General features: G+C 45.1%; 1 protein-coding gene across 13 annotated transcripts in view; it reads right to left on the bottom strand.

Annotated features, from left to right (window-relative positions):
- Positions 1 to 22,920, bottom strand: part of LOC147030343 (la-related protein 4B-like) — a 146,004-nt gene that overhangs the window by 80,060 nt on the left and 43,024 nt on the right. For 6 of the 13 annotated variants that reach the window (XM_085874277.1, XM_085874278.1, XM_085874281.1 and 3 more), the window contains exon 3: positions 7,305 to 7,397. The exons of 6 other annotated variants lie outside the window; for them this stretch is intronic. In XM_085874277.1, coding sequence (XP_085730403.1) covers positions 7,305 to 7,397 — 93 coding nt within the window. Of the gene's footprint in view, positions 1 to 7,266; positions 7,398 to 22,920 lie in introns of all 13 variants that reach the window. One more of the 13 variants, XM_085874276.1, reaches the window with a different exon arrangement.

Here is a 22,920-nt window from a genome sequence, read left to right as displayed (position 1 = left end):
CTCGCGGCCAGGTAGCCAGCCAAACCGACTCCCAGCCGAACTATCCTCCTCGGCTGGAGAGCCGAATAAAGACCTCGAGGTCCATCTCCTTCTGGGTATGTGCGTGTGCGTGTGTGTCCATGGGCCCCGTCTATAAGTAGAATTGTTAAGTGTTTTTGTTGTACATTATTTACATTTCTTATTCGGATAACTCTGCTCTTTGTGTGCGTTCCCTTCCCCCCATTGTAAATAAATCCCCTCTTGTTGAATGTACCAGCTTGTCCTTGTCCTTTCTATCATTGGTTTGCCACGCTGCGAACGGGAATTAGGAGGTCTCATTGCTGCTGTAATCGTGCAATCGGCCCGGCAGGATTCTGGTGCTCTCTGCTTGGGGTACGACTTGGTACGCTCGGGGTACAGTACGGCTCGGATCGTGCAGACCCTGTCGAGGGTGAATTTCCCCGGGAGTTTGGACGACGTGGGTATTTAGGTATATTGAAATTGGCAATTAATCCTATCCCACGTTGTTGACCTATTGGCGATCTTCGGTCCGATAAGGGACCCGTGACCTTTCGGATTTTATCTGAAGGGTACGACCTAAATTCCGGTGAAGCCGACTCGACTGCTCCATCTAGCGGTCATGCTCACCACCGAGACCCAGCAACACAACAATGAGGTCAGCAAGCTGACCTAAAAAAACAAAAAAACAAGATAGGAAGTCATTTCTAATTGATGTGTTAATATCAGTGATTTTGGACGAAACAATCCAGAAATCAAGAAAATGACCAAACACCAAGAATGAAGTGAAAAGATCCTGGAAGCTGAAGAATGCCAAAGTTGTACCAATGATAGCTGGAGCTACGGGAATGACGACAAAGAACCTCATAGAGATATTAAACATAGGTGCAATGCAATACCCCTGGGCACTCACCCCGTAGCGGCTGGATAAGATAACCAGGGAACCACTGGTAGGCATGGATGAACCACAAAATAAATACCTATGGATATTTTTTTAATGCCGTGTACAAACTTTGGAACATCATAGGTGACAAAGTTTGTGGTCAAGTTTCATCAAAATTGCGTGTGTAGTTTCTAAGAAAGCAAATGCATATTTTGGGGATCAAACCCCCTCAGGCCAAATTAGATCTGTGACTTGCTACAGGTACCATGTAAACCTGCACTAACCCATTTCATGGTCGAATTGTTGGCGACTCAACCATCTCCCTCACCAGGTTTTCTGGTGAGGAGGGTGTACAGATATGGACACCCAAGCAGGATTAAAAACAAAACCTGTCAAAGGGAAGAGGAGCTCCTGGTGACCCAACAGCCATCCATTCCTCGTGCCCAACTGTGTGCAGACATCTTCCTGCAGTTTAGTTACTTCTAATTTTTTTTTTTTTAGGAGGCGTGTGATGGGATTTCCACTCCAGCCACCATAAAACACTTCATTCCGCAAAACACACAAATTTAAGGAAATATGGAAACCCACTCTGTGGGAGCACTTCCTGTGATGCTGCTCTCCGCAAGGTAACGCACCGGACGAAGGGATTGGGGTAAAGCCACCGGGACCCCCATTCCTTGATGATAGGAGTAAAATGACAGGGTAAACCTCCAGGGTCAGATTTCAGTGGTGTGCGGCAGAGTGGGGCTGAGGTGTCGTCCACCAGATTGCGGTCTCTTTGGGTTAACCTGAGGCGGTCCCTTTGGGTGGGTGCCTGGAATGTCCTATCCCAAAGAGAGACCACCTTTCTCTGTTATCATCTGAGTTCAAGTATTATCACAGGTATTGCAGCACTCTCTGAGGATCGGAGACCGGATCGTGTTGAGATCATGGAGGATGGTTACACCCACTATTGGTTTGGTCACTGATGGTTACCATGCCAAAGGAGTTGCTGTAGCTGTGTCCAGCAAGCTGACTCCAATGATAGAGGTAACAGTGGTCAACGAGCTTATTACGAGACGAAGGATTTCTCACTCCTTGGGTGTCGCTTCCCTGGTCTCTGTATATGCTCCGACTAAGGTGAGTGATCTCACCATGAAGGATGCATTCTATGCAGCACTTTAGTCTTTGGTTAATCAGTGCACCAGGCGAGATACTCTTCTCGTCTTGAGGGATTTCAATGCATTGAATGGAACTGATAGGGATGGTTATGAGACATGTGATGGTCCCCATGGGTCTGGAACTGTGAACCAGAATAGCACCAAGTTCCTTGACTTTGCAAGAAGTCATGGACTTAGGGTGGCTGGTTCATGGTTTCAGTGACCATAGGGTCATTGCTGGACTTGGAATTCCACCGCCGGTGGTGTGGTAAAGGAGATTGAACATGTGCTCGTTGGTCACTGGAGGATGATCCAGAACTGCAGGGTCTACTGGAGTGCTCAGTTCCTCAATTCCGACCGCAGATTTGGTGTAGCAACAATGAAGTTGCAGCTTAAATCAGGGAGAATGGTACCATCCCAGCATATGCTAGAGGTTGGCAAGCTCAAGGATGGGAGGGTAGCTGATGAGTTTTCAAACAGGCCAAGTGTGGATTTGGGAGGTCTGCGTGCTTTGGGGATTCCTGAGTGGTTGTGGAGTGCCTCCAAGACCACAGTCGTTGATGTTGTGGAGTTCCTCCAAGACCACCGTCCTTGATGTTGTGGAGTTCCTCCAAGACCACTGTCCGGTGGATGTCTTGGAACTCACCGTAGGGCGAAGAAGAATTTTGTCTCTCAAGGGACACTGGATACCATTGACAAGTCGCAGGGCCAGGCTTAATGGAAGAGTTGAGCTGTTCAGGGAGCTGAGGCATAAAACTGTACATGTGCTGAGGGTGGACAAGGAGGCCACTGTGTGAGGAATCTGTGAGGGGGTGGAGCATTACCTGTGGTCAAGTGATTCTAATCCTGCTTACAGGGGAATTTTACGCATTGAATTCCTCGAAGCCCATCCCTCGGTGTACTGCAGTGAGAGCGGATGGTGGTGGGCTCTTGACAAAGGAGTTCGAAGTAAAGGCCCGCTAGGCCGGTTACTTTGAGCGACTATACCAGGCTGATCCACCAGCTGTCGAAATGGTACTACCCCTATTGCTGACCCTCCAATCAACTGTGACCCACCTTCGTTTGTGGAAACAGGCTGTGGTGAACCAGTTGAAAAGGGGTAAAACTCCTGGGATCTATGCCATGCACGATTAACTTCTCAAGGCTGGTGGAAATGCTGTACTCATGTCGTTGCATGCAGTTCTGTGTTCTGCCTGGAACACAGGCATCATCACAACTGACTGGAAGAGGGGCCTTGTTACCCCTCTCTGGAAAGTGAAGGGTGATCACCAGGACTACAACAACAACCGAGGGGTGATGCTGCTCTCAGTGCCGGGCAAGGTCTTTACTCAGATAATTATTGCCCCACTGTTTTGTCCATTCCTCTCCCGTTCCCCTTGTTGTGCATTCTGTGTGTTCACCCTCATACGAGCCTCGACAATATATATATAGAGAAAAAAAATGATAGGGTTCGCCACCATCGGTTTGAGCACCAGCATCCAGAGCAGTCAGGCTTTACACCAAAGAGGTCAACGATTGACCATATCCTTGCTCTTCGGGTCTTCACCAAACGCAGACGAGTGTCGGCAGGGGCTGCTTGCAGCCTTTGTTGATCTCTGTAAAGCGTTCAATTCAGTGAATCAAGATGCCCTCTGGAGGATTCTTGGTTTTCGTGGGGTGCCACCAAAACTGATCAATGTGATGTCTGAACTAAACACTGAAAGTGTCTGACACTTTCATACTGTCTGATACTGTTTCATACTTTCATACTGTTTCATGATACTGTCTGACACTGAAAGTGCTGTAAGATATGGTGGTACCATCTCTGACTTATTTCCAGTTGATACTGGAGTTCGTAAGGGGGTGTGTACTGGCACCAACACTTTGTGCTTGCACGGACTGGATTGTGGGGAGGATTTCGGAAAGATCAAGCTGCGGTGCATCGTTTTGGAATGTCAAGATCTCTGACCTTGATTTTGCAGATGATGCAGTCATCTTTGAGGGGACCCTGGATATCCTTTTGGGGGTCCTCGAGATGCTGAATGAGGAGTCGGAGCCGCTGGGATTACGGGTTTCCTGGGTTAAAACCAAGATCCAGGCCTTCAATGGCATCTTGGATGCTGCTATCTTGTATGTATCTGTTTGTGGTGAAGATGTTGAGGTCACAGACAGATTAACTTACATTGGCAGTGAAATTCACGTCTCTGCTGGCTGTAAGCCAGAGGTCAATAGACATCTCGTCTATTTGGGCCTGGGGAGTCATGGATTCACCGCATCATGGGGTGTGGCGCTGCCAGTACCTGTGCAGGATGACGAAGGCATTTCCGAGCTGGAGAGGCATATACGAGCTCGATTAATCGTTACTCCAAATTTTTATTCGACATAAGATTACATTTTTCAGATTCCCTCCATGAACACTCGAGCCAAACAAAGCCAATGGAAATCTGGACCAATGTCTTCAGTCTCATTAATCTCATTCTTCTCTCCAGGGTTTCAAGACAGTTGTTCACCTTCATCACATCATCTCCCATCCACAAACATGATTTATTTCTTCACCCATTAACCCCACCCAAGCCCATCACTTTCCAGGTTTCAAATTTTTCCTTTCACTACTGTGATTGAGAGGTTGCAGTTACATCCATTTTGTTCAACCCTTTGTTCTCATTCTCTCCCCCCTCCCCAAGTCCTTTATTCCTTCAAGTCGCCCTCCATATTCCTTCAACCCTCCTGTTGACAAGTTTCCCTTCCCACCCCACCTCTTTCTAATGTTACGTCCTGATCCGTTCTGTGCTCTACCTCCTGCATGAATCTTGACACTATAAAAAAAATGAAAGAATTAGCCTAATCCCATGACAAACTAGAAGGGAACTCTGTAGAGTGCATACCTCCGCCACGTAACGCCTGATCCATAACATGTCGGGCACAATACATTTTTGAAACATCATGCTATACAGCACTGTATCGATTTTGGCCCTCTCTCAATGGTGAACAATCACTTTAAAAAAATAAATTATTATTGTATCCAGATCCGGATCTGGATCTTCACCAAAATTGAATCAATTTGTCTTTGCGACACACCCAACCTGTCCACCAAGTTTCGTCCGAATCCATACACAACTTTTTGAGATATCTTGGACACAAACAGACAGACAAACAGACAGAAAGGAGTGAAAACATAACCTCCTTCACCTTCGGTGGTGGAGGTAACAAGAGTAATCAAAGATTGCAGACCCTTGCCAGGATTTATTTTGTGTGGCAAATAGTGTGGCCATAAAGTCTGGAAACATAGGCGAATATATATTGTTGCGAATTCTGGCCTGTCCGACGTGCGATTGGCCGCTTGACTCGAATGGCGGCCGCTTCACCCACCGAACGTGCAATTCAGTCGTGACCCTCTCGGAACAACGCCGGGAGCTAGTCACGGGTGGGGGTTTAACCTCACCACAACTCAGTCCGCATTATACCCGCGCGAAATAGGGTGAATCGCCGAATGTCGATATACCTAAGTACCCGCGCGAGTAGCGTACCGAGGAGTTGTACCATGCCACAGGTGGACTCTGGACACGAACCGCTCAAGCGGCTCGTTCTGTGCTGCAGGGATAACCGAGCAGAGTTATCGTCGACCTCGACGGTTCAGATTATTTACCGGGTGTTTTAAACCCACTATCAATCCCTTACGTGATGCAAGATGGAGCTTTCAATAAGGGGAGAAAAAGGACGCAACGAAACGGGAAACAGTTCAACAAACAAGCACTTTATCTCACACACACACACACACACACACACACACACACACACACACACACACACACACACACACACACACACACACACACACACACACACACACACACACACACACACACACACACACACACACGTATTCAGGTCATAGAGTAATGCACATATAACAGTCAAGACAAAATGCAACAAAATCAAAAGCACGACTACCGACTATAATTATTTACAACACTTAAACAATTATACTTGTCGGACGGCGCCACAGCATTCATTCAAAAGCAAAGGAAACGAAAGCCATCCTCACAGGCAAGGAGGCAGACAGGTCCATGGACCAAATGTGCGCGGAGCCTGGAGGAGCGGCCAGGTCCAAGAGACCGAAAAGGTCTTACCCGCATCCTCATGAAGCGATAGTGGGCAAGCCGCAATGTCCGCGCAGCTGCGCCCCGACTCCGTGCCCCTGGCGTGGTTGGTGAGCCCTCTCCGGAGTGCTTCGCGCTAGCACGGTTGGGTCGGCACCACGGTTAGGGTAGGGAAGGAACGGGGCCACCGGCACAATCTCAGTGCGGATGGGGGGGGGGGAATTGTCAATGCTCAGGGTCGAGCGAGGGGAATGGCTGGCTGGCTCGAATCCCGCGACGAGACGGCACGAACGACGAGACGAGCGACCCCCACACTGCAACCTCGATGATGACCTCAGTCTTCACTCGACCAACCCGAACCGTAACAGCGCGAGTCACCTTGTGCTCGCGTCTTTATAGACCGGAGGAGGAGCCTATATGCAAATATTAGGATCAAAACGCGATTGGAGGCGGGGCCACGCCACCCTCTGTTCAGCCATTGGTGTGGCAAAAAGGGGCGTGAGCCTCTTTTGATCTGAATTCTCTCCCGTGAAGAATCCACATTCATCGTGCTTGGAGGCGGGGCCATACCGCCCGACGCTCGCCCATTGGACGGAGAAAAAGGGGCGTGAACCCTTCCTGATCCGAATTTCTCCCTGAGAGGAACGCATTCGGCATCAATTACCGAACGGGCCCTGGACAGCACGACGCTTGGTGTTGACTGGTGGTGTGGGGTCGATGGTTGTGGAAGGAGAAAGGCGAAGGTGGTGGGGTGTTTGCTGTGGTGGTTTGGTGGTTGGTGGGAGTCGCTTAGGAATGGCGGTGAAGCGATGTTTGCGGGATGGAGTTGTGGAGGTAAAGAGGCAAAGGTGGTTGTGTTTGAGTTGTTGGCGGCTTAATGGTCCAAATAACAAGATCAAGAAAAATGGCGAACTTAAAGCGTCGCAGCCCGGATGAATCACACATATTCCCTCTATACAACGGGTTTGGGCTAACTACACATGAACTTACCGAAATATCTCACCTGAGGACCCTTGATGGTGTAATGGGAATTTCCACAACCGTAACAATATTATAAATGGTTTCTTGACATTACATTACAATATATATGTTCAATGACATTACATTATAATATATGATATGTTCAATGACATTACATTACAATATATGATATGTTCAATGACATTACATTATATGACATGTTCAATGTGTTGTCCCTCATGAGACCTTCGCCGCTCCTTGTTGTTTGGTAGGGGAGATCCAGTGTGAATTGTCTTGCGACCAGAACCATACGTTTTGCTTGTTCACCTCCTCGTTCCCCTAACAAACAACAAGGAGCGGCGAAGGTCTCATGAGGGACAACACATTGAACATGTCATGTCCTGTCATGTAATGTCAATGAACATATCATGTATTGTAATGTAATATCAATAAACCATTTATAATGCATAGTCACCCGTGTTTCCAGACTTTTTGGCCAGCCTGTAAATGGAAGGATGTACGAAATGAAAGGTCGAAAGGTCTATAAAGTTTTACAAATCCACATGTAAAGTTGCAGTGTCGAAGGGCCTTGTGGGTCTTAAAAGGTCGAAGGGATGTAAAGGATGAAATTTAAGGTCTAAAGGGTCCTAAAACGTATAACAAGGGTCTAAAGGTGAAAGGGGTCCACAGCTTACTAAAAGGTCTGAAAAGCATGAACTTCTAAAATATCGAAAGGAGTCTAAGAGTCTTCGGGGTTCAAAAGGGTCGAAGAAGATCGAAGTGAATCTAAGAGTTCTAAAGGGTAAAAGGATCAAGGCTCTAAAAGGTTTTCTGAGTCTTCATGGTAGTAAAGGGTCTAAATGGGGTCTTATACATCCTCACGTTCTGTGTGGACAAACAAAGACAGACAGACAGAAACAGACAGATGCAATACTCTCTCCTCTGGCCAGCGTAGCAAACAGACACTTCTCAAGTTATATTGTGACGACTGCACAGAAAGGTGACGGATGCCTGATAAGATGAGAAGAAAAGCCCAAGTCAAACCTGAAGAGCCATCATTTACATTCATAAACAAACACTTTTCTTTCACTTGTTAGCAATAACTCTTTTCATCTTTAATCATCGAAAGTGATTTCATACAATGTTAATCTCAGCATCAGGATGAGCAATGACCACCTGATCCCCAATCCAACACCCCCCCCCCATTCTTAAAGTAAATGTTAAATACAAAACCACATCCCACTGAGAGGAAGGCAGCAGCTGCTTCCCTCTGCTGACCTGAAAAGCATCAGATGTTGGTCGTGGAACAAGTCCATCAATTGCACTCTCCCACGATGATGCTGAAGCACAGGGCCTGTTTCTCTCATACCACAGATATATCGGTGGTTGTCAATTTTGTTTTTTATTTAAAAAAAAAAACAAATCTCCACACGTGTAGCTCGAGCCCCATCAACCCTCCAACTATCCCAAGTAGCTCTAGGACAATTATTCTTCCATCCCTTCTGGTTAAACTCCCAAAATCTAAATTATATCACGGCCAACTCTGTTCCTTTAGGCGCTGTCACACCTTGACGATTTAGCCAGCAATGGCAACGTATAAAAATGTATGTAAAACGTTGGCGTACACTGAAATTTTGATGTTTTAAAAAAAAGTTTTGGTCGTATTCATTACGTGTTGGTCGTATGCATAACATATTAGTAACGGGCACAGAACGTTTCGTTGTCTTATAGATAACTTATACCAACAAATGGTTAGCCTGTTGTCGGCGTTCCCAACCTATGCCCAACGATCGTTTAACTTAGGCATAGCGCGCTGCACGTATCGTCGACGAATTCGTGGCGTGGCCTGTTAAAAACCTGCCGCACGCCGATTTAAATCAAAACCGCCCGAGAATTGGAAGTGTCAACCACGTAGTCACACCTTGATGATTTAGCCAGCATATGCAGACCTATGAAAAATGTGTCTAAAACGCTGGCACACATCGAATACGGTATGGGTAAGTTGTGTATACGTTAAGAGCACGCTGAAAAACGATGAAGTACGCTCTCATATTTCGTGGTACGTCGAGTACGTCGTGAAATTTCAAGCATGCTGAAAATTTTACGACGTACTCGCCGTATGGCTCACGCGTTCCGCTACGCTGGGAATAAGTTGTAGGCACGACATGCGATCGTTGACACAAGTTCCTTGTAAGTTACTCATAAGTCGAAACACGTCGAGGTAATGTTTAGCATACACGAAAGTTATTTTCTCCGTCAAGGCACATTTTCTTTTTTTCTCCTTGGCACGCGACGAGGGATGAAGTACACCGGGAAGGGATGGCACTTCAGTACACCGAGGGATGAAGGCACGTGACGAAATATCTGAAGTTGTTGTTTTTTATTTTTTTAGTCTATCACGAAGTTTAAAATATATTCGGACATTTGCTTTTAAGTTTTGACGTCGACGTGACAGTATCCTCAAACAGAAAATATTCAGAGGAGGAACTAAGAATAAGACATGAGCAAACTGAAGAGGCAATCGGACGTGACGTAACATCGGAAGTTATTGTTTTTTTTAAACGCTGCCAATACACCATTATACGAAGCTGTAAATTAGAAACACGTTCAGTAAGTTCTGTGGTCGTCCGGAAGACGTCAATCAAATAAGTCTACATGTGTTGGAGGTACGTTACACATAGGTTCAAAGCACGTTACTCATAGGTTAGAAATAAGTTTTGGGTACGCTGAGCATTACCTCGACGTGTTTCGACTTATGAGTAACTTACAAGTAACGTGCCTCGACGTGTGTCAACGATCGCATAACGTGCCTCGACGTGTGTCAACGATCGTGTAACGTGCCTCAACGTTACCTCAATCATTACCTCATCGTGTTTCGACTTATGAGTAACTTACAAGTAACGTGTGTCGACATGTGTTAACGATCGGATAATGTGCCTACAACTTATGGCCAGCGTAGCGGAACGTGCGAGTCATACGCTGGCATACGTCGTAAAATTTCAAGCATGCTAAAATTTGAGGACAACCGCAAAGTACAACGATGAAAGCCAGCGTACTACGACGTATGGCAGTGTTTTTCAGCGTGCTCTTAATGTTATCAAAACTTACCCATAACGTATTTGATGTGTTGCCAGCGTTTTGGACAAATTTTTCATAAGTCAGCATACGCTGGCTAAATCGTCAAGGTGTGACAGGGCCTTTACATCCCCTCTCCTCTCTGCTCCCCCACCCCCCTCCCCCCGTTTGTGGAACTTCCTACCTGAAGCTATACAATCCTTTCTTCACTCCAGGACTTCAAGCAAGCAAAGCAGTACACCACTGTTCCATGTTACCCCCCCCCCCCCATTTAACACGAGATAACCCAAATCCTTTTACTTGTAAGGTTACTGAGTTTCCTCTCCTTCTCTTTCCCTGTTCATTCATTTGCTTGCTTATTGTATCTGGCTGTTGTTCCATTGTCTGTCTGTTGCCTTTTTATCCTCAATCACATTTTGTTGTTCTTGATGTTGTATAAAAAAAATTTTTGAAAAAAAAATAAAATCAACAGAATGGTAACAAGAGCTCAGCCTGACACAAACACCAGATTTCTTGCGAGTCTTTGGAGTTTTCATAAATTCCAGGAGGAATTTGCTTTGTGCAGCAAAGCTCACGAGACATTCCGAGCTTGCAAAAGCTATACCTAATATTCTTCGGTGCTTGCAGTTCATACCACAAGTCATTTAGTGCAAAATAAACTTTTTGACACTTCAACAATTTTGAAAGTTTGAACTGTATCATGGATGCCTGAACAGGGTGGATACATGGCAGGCACCCCATGTTGGTCAAGACCAATGCAGGAAGTGCTGATGTGGCACAAGGCTTCATGGCTTCGGAATCAGTCGAGAGTCAGACACCCGAAGACACAATATGAACTTCAAAAGCTTGCGTTTTTGTAGATAGTCATAGAATGCTATGAAGTACACAATTAATCAACGAGCTGAAAGTTTCATAAAATAGTGCAATGCCTGCAGGGTTTAAAATAGCACCTTGAACACAACAGCACACTCAGCAGGATCATGGAGTTGCAAAACGATTGAGAAAATGTACTATTGTATCCTCCGATATTAAATTAGGCAATTCTTTGTAAGAACGTATATATGAAAATCAGAGAAAAAAAGCAAACAAACAAAAAAAAACATGGGTGGCCCGATCTCTACAAAGTTTTGCATACGTGGGAGGGGAGGGAGGGGGGCATTGGCAAAGTTCTCGAAGGCAGCGGGTGTTTGGAGTGAATTTTTTTTTAATTGTGCAACAGGATATGGAATGTCAACAGTGTCGTGATGGGGCAAACATGCCCTTCGACCTTAATGCTCAATGGTCCGAGGCATTCCTTGCACAATTACATCCAGCAACTGAACAATCCCCCCCCCCCCAAAAAAAAAAATTGAGCCCAAAGTAATTAATTGAAAAAAAAGTAATGGCACACTCAAACGTGACCACAACTTGTCAAATAATACATATCAATCATCAGGATGTTTAATGTTCATGCATGACATTTGTCAGAGCAAAATAGGAGTTAATGCTCAAAACACAGGGCATACATCTCATGTCACAATTTCATTTCAATTATTTCCTTGCAAGTACATCAAGACTGACATTGCATCCTTGTAGGATTTCTCCCACATGCAGGATTGCTAAAAGGTGAACCAAATTATTTTAGAGAAGCTCTCCTGGCCCTTCATAAAAAAATAATAATAATACTAACTCGAACTATGTTGTCGATGGCACACCATCGCATATTCCCACGCGCACTGCTTTGTCCCGTTAACGCTCGGTGAAATTTTATCTTGCAAAATGTATTGACTATTCTTTTCTATTTGATGTGCTTTATGACCAAAGACTTACTATGTTTACTAAATCAGAAGTCATTGCAAGCATGTCAACATTTCATGAAACATTAATTTAACACTGTCCAGCAATATAGAATTGTGCATCAATTTAATCATAGGAATGAACTGTGTATAATATTAATTATAATTATTCATAATCAATTAGATAAATACAGTAAAACCTGTGACTGTTGTCACTCATGGGGACCACATAAGTAAGTTCTTTGTAAAAGAATTTACCATGTACAATGGTAAATACACTTAAAAACAAAAATCAGCCCCCATGACCCCACCCCCTCTGGCCCGGCCCCTTGGGGTCATATCAAAAATCCAACAGTGTTGTGCACTTCCCCATACATATATCTACTATGTCCCAAAGTTTCGAGTTCCTATCTCAAACGGTGTAGGAGGAGCTATTTTGACCCCCTATCCGCTAAGCACCCTCTGATCATGTGTTTAAAAACAAAATGTTGGTAAATGTATAACTCATGAAGATATTTGATTTTAAAAAGGTATAAGACAATTTTTTTTTTTTAATCGACCCCCATGACCCCAACCCATCTGGCCTGGCCCCTAGGAGTCATATCAAAAATCCGAAAGTGTTGTGCACTTCCCCATACATATATCTACTATGTCCCAAAGTTTGAAGTTCCTATTTCAAACGGTGTAGGAGGAGTTACAGGGTAAGACAGACCGACGTACGGACGGACGGACGTATGGACGGCGGAGACAATCACAATATTCCCGCTTTTCTTCGAAAGTGCGGGAATAAAAAAAAAAAAGATAACCCACATGAAAAATAAATTTCACGGACCAGTGTTTGTCGCATAAATCCTACAGTTCTGGGCTGAGTACATCCAGACTTGCTACATAGGATGAGCCCAATTCATGTACGTACAGGGGTGCTTTTATCTCTGCCGGTGGACTTTGAGAAAAGGGGTAGGGGGGTGAGGGAGGGTATGCAAATTCTCCATGCAAATGTATATCGCGTAGTGCCGCCTCCAGGTGGGGGAGGGTATTGCAAGTCTCCATTATTTTACAGTTCAGTATTCCTGTCCCGACGTTTTCCAGTGCAGTGAGGGATTTGAATTATAAGCACGAGGTGGGTTTTTGCTTTATGCACGTAACCCAGGTTATTGCTTTGATTTTTGAAAGTGAGTGAGACAGCTGCCTGTGCACCGCCAAAATGAAGGTTATGTGTCAAAAGAATGTTGCATGCTTGGAACGAGATCGCTTGTAGGGTGGGCACTCAGCAAGTAATAATAATAATAATAATAATAATAATAATAATAATAATAATAAAAACAAACAAACAAACAAAAACAAAGACAAATGTGTCCAAGAGCCACGTCATAAAAGGTTTTGTCTTCACCAGAAGAAGAACAACAAGAAGAACAACGCGGAGCTCTCTTAGAGCCAGCGTTCGCAACGTGACGCGGCAAAAAAGATTACAAACAAGCACACAGGGAACCAAAACCTGTTTTGACAGAAATGGAGTTGTTGCCGGAACTCCCGGGTATGGGAGCATGCACCAGAACAGCGCGTCACTGTCCACTTTCCACTTGCACTCCAGGGGCCTCCGTTTGGCTATCCCCCAGACAGATGCCTGACCGATCCCCATCTCTTTGAGATGCTGATCAACCCGCTGCAACCAAGATGAACTTGGTCAACCCAATGGCCTCCTCCACTCACGAAAAACCTCACCGAGAGAACCTGGTGAGCAGGATCAGCGTCAGGAAAACGAGCCACATGTCTGTACAGCCACAGCTGACACTCACAGACTATGCAGGTAACAAATCTCATTTGAGTCTTTTAAAGCAACCACTCGTTGGATACAGTCAGACCAGCAATAGCAAAGGAGTCTCCGAAGAAACCTGGTACCAAAGGAATTAAGTCTCCGTCAGATTCCTGGTCAGAGTCCAAGTCTCACAATCGTAGAGCAAGACTGGAAGCACAAACGACCTGAAGACTCGGACTTTCGTCCTCCTGCGCAGGTACCGACACCGCCACACTCCATGATCCAGTGAATCATGACTCCCAAGGCCCAACCCAGACGTCGATTGACCTCTGGCTCACAGCCAGCAGAGACATGAATATCACTGCCAAAAGTAAGTGAATCTCTCAGTCAGCTCAACATCCTCACCACAAACAGGAACAAACAAGATAGCAGCATCCAAGATGTCATTGACAGCCGGGATCTTGGTTTTGTCCCAGTAAACCCATAATCAGAGTCTCCGACTCCTCATTCAGCACCCTGAGGGTCCAAAAAAGATATCCAGTCTCCACAAAGATGACTGCATCATCTGCCAAATAAAGGTCAGAGATCTTGATATTCCCAAATGACACACCACAGTTTCATCTCTGACATTCTCCCCAGAATCCAGTCCACGCAAGCATTGAAAAGTGAGGGGGCGAGCACACACCCCTGACAAACTCCAGTAACAACTAGAAATAAGTCAGAGATGGTATCAACACATCTCACAGTACTCTCAGTACCAAAGAACAGTTCAGACATCAAATTGATCAGTTTTGGTGACACCCCACGAAGACCAAGAATCCTCCAGAGGGCATCCCGATTCACTGAATCAAACGCTTCATCGAGATGAACATAGGCTGCAAGCAGCCCCCACCGAAATGCTCGTCTGCGTTGAGTGAGGACCCAAAGAGCAAGGATACGGTCATTCATTGACCTTTCGTGTAAAGCCTGACTGCTCTGGGCGCTGATGCTCAAGCAGATGATGACGAACGCGCTCAAGAATTATCCGAACAAAGACCTTGCCCGGCACTGAGAGCAGTGTCACCCCCAGTAATTGTTGCAGTCCTGGCAATCACACATTCCTTTCCAGAGAGGGACAACAAGGCCCCACTTCCAGTCAGTTGGGATGATGCCTGTGTTCCAGGCAGAGTACAGATCTGCATGCAACACAAATACAGCATTTCCACCAGCCTTGAGAAGTTCCGCACGGATGCCACAGATCCCAAGAGCTTTACCCCGTTTCAACCGGTTCAACACAGTCTGTTTCCACAAACGAACGTGGATCACAGTTGATTGAAGGGTCAGTAATAGGGATAGTCACACCCCTGACATCCAACTCAACAGCTGGTGGATCAGCCTAGTACAGCCGCTCAAAATAACCGGCCCAGCGGGCCTTCACTTCGGACTCCTCTGTCAAGAGCCCTCCGCTCTAACTGCAGTACACCAAGGGATGGGCTTGGAGGAACGCAATGTGTTAATTCCCCTGTAAGCAGGACGAGAAGCAATTGACCACAGGTGATGCTCTACCCCCTTCGATTCCTCACACATCGTCCTTCTTGTCCACCCTCAGCGCACGCACAGTTTTAAGCCTCAACTCCCTGAAAAGCTCAGCGAATCTGGTCAATGGTATCCAGTGCCCCTTGAGACAAAAATTCTTCTTCGCCAAACGGTGAGTTCCAAGACATCCACCGGCAACATCAAGGATGGTGGTCTTGAAGGCACTACAAAACTCTACAGAATTCCTCAAAGCATTCAGACCCCCTAAATCTCCACTCAGCTAGTTTGCAATCTCCTCAGCTGCCCTCTCATCCTTGAGCTTGCCAACATCCAGCCGAGGCTGGGATGATACCATTTTCCTGGATTTAAGGTGCAACTTAAGAGTTGCTACAACAAGCCGGTGATCAGTATTGAGGAACTGAGCACTCCGGTAGACCCTGCAGTTCTGAATCATCCTCCAGCGACCATCAATGAACACGTGGTCAATCTCCTTTGCCACACCACCAGCATTGGAATCCCAAGTCCAGTGATGAGCCTGTGAGCACTGAAACCATGAACCAGCCACCCTAAGTCCATGACTTCTTGCAAAGTCAAGGAACTTACTGCTATTCTGGTTCACAGTTCCAGACCCATGGGGACCAACTCAAGTCTCATAACTATCCCTAACAGTTCCAGTCGATGCATTGAAATCCCCCAAGTCTAGAAGAGTATCTCGCTTGGGGCACTGATCAACCACAGATTCGAGCGTGACATAGAATGCATCCTTCACGGTGAGATTACTCGCCTCAATCAGAGCATATCCAGAGACCAAGGAAAAAACACCCAAGGAGTGACGAATCCTTTGTCTCATCATTGGAATCAGCATATTGGTCACAGCAACCACAACTCCTTGGGCGTGGTAACCATCAGTGACCAGACCAATAGTGGGTGTGACCACCCACCACTATCCGGTCCCCGAACGTCAGAGAGTGCTGCAACACCGATGTTCAAACACGAGCTCAGATGATAACAGAGACAGGTTATCATCCTCTCTTAAGGACAGGACATTCCAGGCACCCACCCAAAGGGACCGCGTCAGGTTAACCCAAGGAGACCACCATCTGGTGGACGACACCTCAGCACCACCCCAAAATACACTACTGCAATATGACCCGGAAAGGTCACACCGTGGTTGTCTCCCTGTCTAGGGAGACCCAGACAGGATGAAAGAGTGGGGGTCCCAAGGACTTTGGCCCAATCCTGTCAACCGGTGAACTGCTCTGCAGTGAACAGATGTATAGGAAGTACTCCACAGAGTGGGTTTTCAATTCTCTTTACAGTTTTTTTTGTGTTTTGCAGAGCGAAGGGTTTTTCGGTGGCCAGTGTGCAAATCCTGCCACCAACCTCATCAAAAAAAGTAACCCAAACTGCAGGAGGACATCCGCAGACACCGTTGGGCACTAGATATGGATGGCCGTTGGTTCACAAGGAGCTCCTCCGCCCTTTGACAGGTTTTGTTTTTAATCCTGCTGGGTGTCCATATCATACACCCTCATCACCAGAAAATCTGTTAGGGGGAGACAGTTTAGTCGCCAACAACCCGACCATGAAACAGATTAGTGCAGGTTTACATGATACCTGTCACAAGTCACAGATCTGATCTTTTTCTCTCCTAAAAGGACAAGTAAGTGAAACAAATGTACACATTAAATACAAGATAAACAAAAGTTAAAATTGCACAAGTGTATTGAAAAAGGAGAAAGGTTATAATTGCAGTTAGACATAAAATAAACCCATATGTGGGTAAGTTATTATGAGGGATTGTTCACACTTGGCACCAGCCAATGCTTTTTAACGTTCTTAAAAAAAAGGGTCTAGACCAAAGATAAAACTGTCTACATCATTGGGAAGAGTATCGCACAGACGAGCGAATTTGATAGAAATGGAAAGACAAAGCATTTATTTGTTTGAGAGCAGTGATCAATAAATTTAACATTATGGGCATGTCTTGGATTAACAGAAACAAAATTATACACTGGGCTGCATTTGAAATATTTTTTTGACGTCTAGGTTTTCTCAACGGTTCTCATATGTTTTTTGCATGCTGAATTCAGAAATGTATCTAATTTCGCTCAGTCAAGTTTTTATGTTATCTCAATTTTAAGGAAAAAAATAAACAAAATTTGTTTTTTTAATTCACATTTTTTTTTTATTCAAAATCAGACTAACATTGACAGAAAATGTACAAACTATACATATAATGACACACAAGTACACTTGATGTGGAAGAAAGTGCCTTCTCAATTACTTTCATTTCAATTTCAGGAAAATATATATAAATCGTTGTTTCTGGCAACACCCAACTTCAGTCGCTCCAGCAGTCGCTGTTTTCCTTCGTCTATTTAATGTTGAATTTCACATTAACGGTACTTGTGCGTCATTTTATATATAGTTTGTACATTTTCTGTCAATGTAAGTCTGATTTTGAATTTTAAAAAATGCTAATTAAAAAAACAAAATTTGATTTTTTTTCCCTTAAAATTGAGATTAAAAAAAAATAAAAAAAATTAAAAAAAAAAACTTCACCTGATTGAGCGAAATGATACATTTCTAAATTCAGCATGCAAAAAGCATATAGGAACCGTTGAGAAAACCTAGACCTCTGAAATGACGCAGACCAGTGTTATGAATAAGCAATGTCAAATCTGTTCTACAAACATTTTGCAACATAAACAACAGATAAATATTTAAACCTGTTCATAAAGAATGACAGACCTAGCTAAGAGCAACGAAGGTAATCATCAATATTGTAATCAATATGAGTCTGTATACATCTCCTTGGAAGACCGAGACAGGATTGGGTAAATCTCCTCCGGACTCTCCCTCGAGAGGGTTGCTGGGAGAGAGTATTCGGGCACCAAACAGGGGCAGCATACTGAAGGATTGGTCTAACAAGAGCACAGTAAAGCTTAAAAAAAAAAAAAAAAAAAAAAAAAAAAAAAAAAAAAAGAGTGAGCTTCTTTAAAATGAACAAGTCTTTTGATAAATCCAGTCATTCTGGTTGCTTTTGAGATAACTGTGTTAACATGGAGCTTCCAGGTAAGATCCCTGAAAATGGACAAGCCCAGATATTTGTAATGGTCAGTAATTTCAAGAGTTTGTGAACCTACCGTGTAAGTTAGTTTGGATGGGTTTCTATAAAGAGTGAGGGTCATCAGCTTATATTTATCAACATTGAGTTTCATCATGTTAAAAGAACACCAAATGTCGATCCAATGTAAATCATTCTGCAGAGCGAGCTCATCATCTCAACGAGAGATAAGTCTGTAAATTACAGTCTCATCAGCATACTGCCACAGGTTAAACCAGACACAGAATGCAAGTCAAAAAGAAAAACATGATAACAAGCAGGGGCCCCAAGAACTGACCCAGACACTGAATGTGCCCCTCGGAATTGCACCCGTTGACGGCCTGGCAAGTCTAATTAAAACCACTGCAGGACTGAACCAAAGATTTCATATATGCGCAGTTTGTCAAGGAGAATACCATGGCTCACACGATCAACAGCCTTGGACCAATCCAAGAATATAGTTTCAAACGGTTAACATGCTGTGATAAAATTCATTGTTGACTTGCCTTCATGGAAGACGAGTATCTTACCAGCGAGATGGAGGAAAGTGACATCATGAACTTGCAAACTTTTGTGTAAATCTTCCCAAAAAAGGAGGAGAATCTCTTTTTCGAAAGATGTCTATGATTGCTCAAATCAAAGAATTGCACAAACTAACTGGTAACACCAACAGAGCCTTTAAAGTGCAGTAATTCTTTCGCATGAAGTTAAGTTCACAGTCACAGGAGATTGTGCTTTAAACATCGTCGAACTGACGAGGCTTAACAGGATGAGCAAACTCATGTGAAACCAATGGGACAAGACATTGTTTTATAACAGCATTACAAAACCATCCTGTCATATTGGGGGGGGGGGGGGGTTGGGAAGGGGTATTTTGTCAACTGAATGCCGATGACTGAGAAGCATCATGGTAAGTGAGGTGGCTGATGCTTAGAGTGTTAGTCATTCGACCTGGCAGGAGAGCCAACCACACCTCAATTTCCACAGCAGTTAACATATGGATCTTACCGGCTTTCAGTTAATCAAATCCATTGTTTAACTCGTCATAGATGCAGACAAACACCACCCTTCACAAAGACCAGTATTCTATTGTATTGTTACGGCTGTGGAAATTCGCAATACACCATAAAGGGTCCTCAGGTGAGATATAGCGATAACTTCATGTGTAGTTAGCCCACACCCGTGGTTAAGAGGGAATATGTGCGATTCATCCGGGTTGCGATGCTTTGAGTTAGCCATTTTTCTTTCTCTATCGTTATTTTGGACCATTAAGCCAACAACACCTCAAACACCACCACCTTCGCCTCTTTACCTCCACAACTCCACCCCGCAAACATCGCTTCACCGCCATTCCCAAACGACGCCCGCCAACTACCAAACCACCACAGCAAACCCCCCACCACCTTCGCTTTTCTCCTTCCACAACCATCGACCCCACCACCAGTCAACACCGAACGTCGTACTGTCCGAAGCCGTTCGGTGATTGCTGCCGAACGCAGAAAGTCGCGAGTGCAATGGATTCCTTACGGGAGAGAAATTCGGATCAGGGGAGGTTCACGCCCCTTTTCCTCCGTCCAATGGGTGAGCGTCGGGCGGTGTGGCCCCGCCTCCAAGCGCGATGAATGTGGATTCCTTATGGGAGAGAAATTCAGATCAGGGGAGGTTCACGCCCCTTTTCCTCCGTGCAATGGGCGAGCGTCGGGCGGTGTGGCCCCAACTCCAAGCACGATGGATATGAATTCCTCTCAGGAAGGAATTCGGATCAAAAGAGGCTCACGCCCCTTTTTATCACACCAATGGCTGAAGAGGGTGGCATGGCCCTGCCTCCAATCGCGTTTTGATCCTAAAATCTGCATACAGGCTCCTCCCCCGGTCAATAAAAGACGCGAGTGTGTGGAACTCGTTGTTGTAGTGTGGGGGTCGCTTTTCCCGTGGTTGGTGTCATCTCATCGCTGGACTCGAGCCACCTTCGCTTTTACAAGCGACCAAGCCAGCCAGCCATTCCCCTCGCATAACCCCGAGTATCAACAATTCCCCCCCCCCATCCGCGCTGAGATAGTGCTGGTGGCTCCGTTCATTCCCCACCCTAACCGTGGTGCCGACCAAACCGTGCTTGCGCGGAGCACGCCGGAGAGGGCTCACCGACCACGCCAGGGGCACGGAGTCGGGGCGCAGCTGCGCTGATATTGCGGCTTGCCCACCATCGCGTCACAAGGACGCGCGTAAGACCTTTTCGGTCTTGTGGACCTGGCTGCTCCTCCAGGTTCGGCGCACATTTGGTCCACGGACCCCGTCTACCTCCCTGCCTATGGGGAGGTCTTTCCTGTTTATTTTGAATGAATGATGTGGCGCCGAGTCCCGACAAGTATAATTGTTTTAGTGTTGTAAATAATTATAGTCGGTAGTAGTGCTTTTGCTTTTTGCTTTTGCTGCACATTGCATTACCGCCTTACGTGTGTGTGTGCGTGTGCGTGTGCGTGTGCGTGTGTGTGTGCGTGTGCGCGCGTGTGTGTGTGCGTGTGTGTGCGTGCGTGTGAGTGTGTGTGCGTGTGCGTGTGCGTGTGCGTGTGCGTGAAATAAAAGTGTGCTTGTCCAATTGTTCCCATGTTTCGCTTCGTCCTTTCCTTTGTTGAATCTCCATCTTGCATCATGCAAGGGATTGATAGTGGGTTTAAAACACCCGGTAACTAATTTGAACCGTCGAGGTCGGCGAGAACTCCGCTCGGTTATCCCTGCAGCACGGAACGAGCCGCTTAAGCGGTTCGTGTCCAGAGTCGACCTGCGGCGTGGTACAACTCCTCGGTACGCTACCCGCGCGGGTACTAGGGTATATCGACATTCGGCGATTCACCCTATTTTGCGCGGGTCGAATGCGGACTGGGTTGTGGTGAGGTTAACCCCCACCCATGACTGGCTCCTGGCGGTAGTTCCAGGAGGGTCACGACTGAATTGTCCGCTCCGGTGGGCGACGCATCACGATTCGAGTTACGTGGCCGACCGCACGCCGAAATTCGGAACAGTATATACAAATACATGCACCGGTAGGTGCCAGGCATTAATCGTGCAATCATGTTTCAAATTGATGGATGGACAGTTAAAACTTTTTGGCCAGTCACAATTGTCTTAATGTGGCAACCAATTAACCAGACCCTTAAACCGAAATCCATGGCTTGCATTTTGACAGGGCCAATCGGCCTCGCCCCCGTGATTGCCCCGGTGGTCGATTTTCAGGGGGTCTTTTTATTGGCCCCGTAAAATTAAGCTGTGGGAAAAAAAAAAAAAGCTAAGATTACCTGTATGGCAAAACAAAACACCTTTGTTCAACACCATTGGTCTACTTTTGGACGCGAGAAACGGACAATGACATGGTTTAAGCCATCTCCACAGATGATGAGAATACTGTTGTGTTGGACTTATCTTCAGGTAGTTCACGGGATGAATCTCTTTCACAATTATCTGATGAGTCTGATGATAGCGACTTTTGGGGGTTTCTGCCTGAAGATTTACATCAATACTAAACCGACTAAAGTTAATTAGTATTTGGCAGAATGTACTGAACACATGTATCTGTTATATTGTTGGACTGGAGAGAGAGATACTTACAGATAAATTAGTTTTGTTGAGACAGAAATGCATCAATAAACTCATTAAATTTGCGACTGTTCAGACTTTTTTTTTTTGGTCATTCAGCTTTGCAGCGAATAAAGATTTTTAAATTTGTTACGAGAATAAATCTTTTGACATTATTACTATGTTGCTGATGGATCCAGGTGTGGACATTCAAGTACAACCTACATGACAAGGTAATGGCAGTGAAAAGTCAAGATTTATCCCCATGTACATGTTGAACACAGTGGGCTCGTCCAGGGGGAGAAATGGGTTGGACTTGTGTACGTAATACTTGAATGGTTCCCGTTCAATGGCTACATGTAATGTATTGTACCGGCACATCATTCATGCAAATTGTCAGAACATTTGTCATTACAGGTAATAATCCACAACAACAAAGACAACTTAGTTCTAATACTTTTTAGCAGCGTCTCACATAGCGAACGCTGCTCTAAGAGAGCTCGGCGTTGTTGTTGTTGTTCTTCTTCTTGTGAAGACAAAACCTTTATATTAGGACTCGGCTCTTTTTTAGACGATCCGGATCTCCTTAAATACTAAACACTTGTACACATCCTCGCATTGAGGGTGCCGTTTGAGAGCGTCTATCATGAACGTTTAAATATATTCGGACATTTGCTTTAAAGTTTCGAAAAGTTCACGTTACTATTTAAAGATTATTCCATTTAACATATTGTAATTTCGTAAATACACTATGACGGGTCTCGTTATTGGCCTAATCAAGGCACGTGACGAAATATCGGAAGTTGTTGTTGTTTATTTTTTTATTTTTTTAGCCGACAAAACCTTTAGGGCGACACATTTGTCCTTGTTAATGAAAAGGATTGTGGGAAAGTACTGTGCTTGAGCAGAAAGTTCTGTTTCTCAAAACTTTGTGTTGGGCCCCAAGAAGGGCCGTTTAAAGTACATTTTGAAATTACATAGTTAGGATTAGGCTCAGTTTATTCAGATTCTTTGGCAGTTCAGTTTGTACGGACATTGGTCAATTTGGACCACATGTTAAAA

The sequence above is a fragment of the Eptatretus burgeri genome, chromosome 3, assembly GCF_056783735.1.
Source record: "Eptatretus burgeri isolate ZD-2024b chromosome 3, Ebu_testis_v1, whole genome shotgun sequence".
NCBI lineage: Eukaryota > Metazoa > Chordata > Myxini > Myxiniformes > Myxinidae > Eptatretus > Eptatretus burgeri.
The sequence above is the reverse complement of the archived record's forward strand: the minus strand, read 5'-3'. Positions and strand labels throughout refer to the sequence as shown.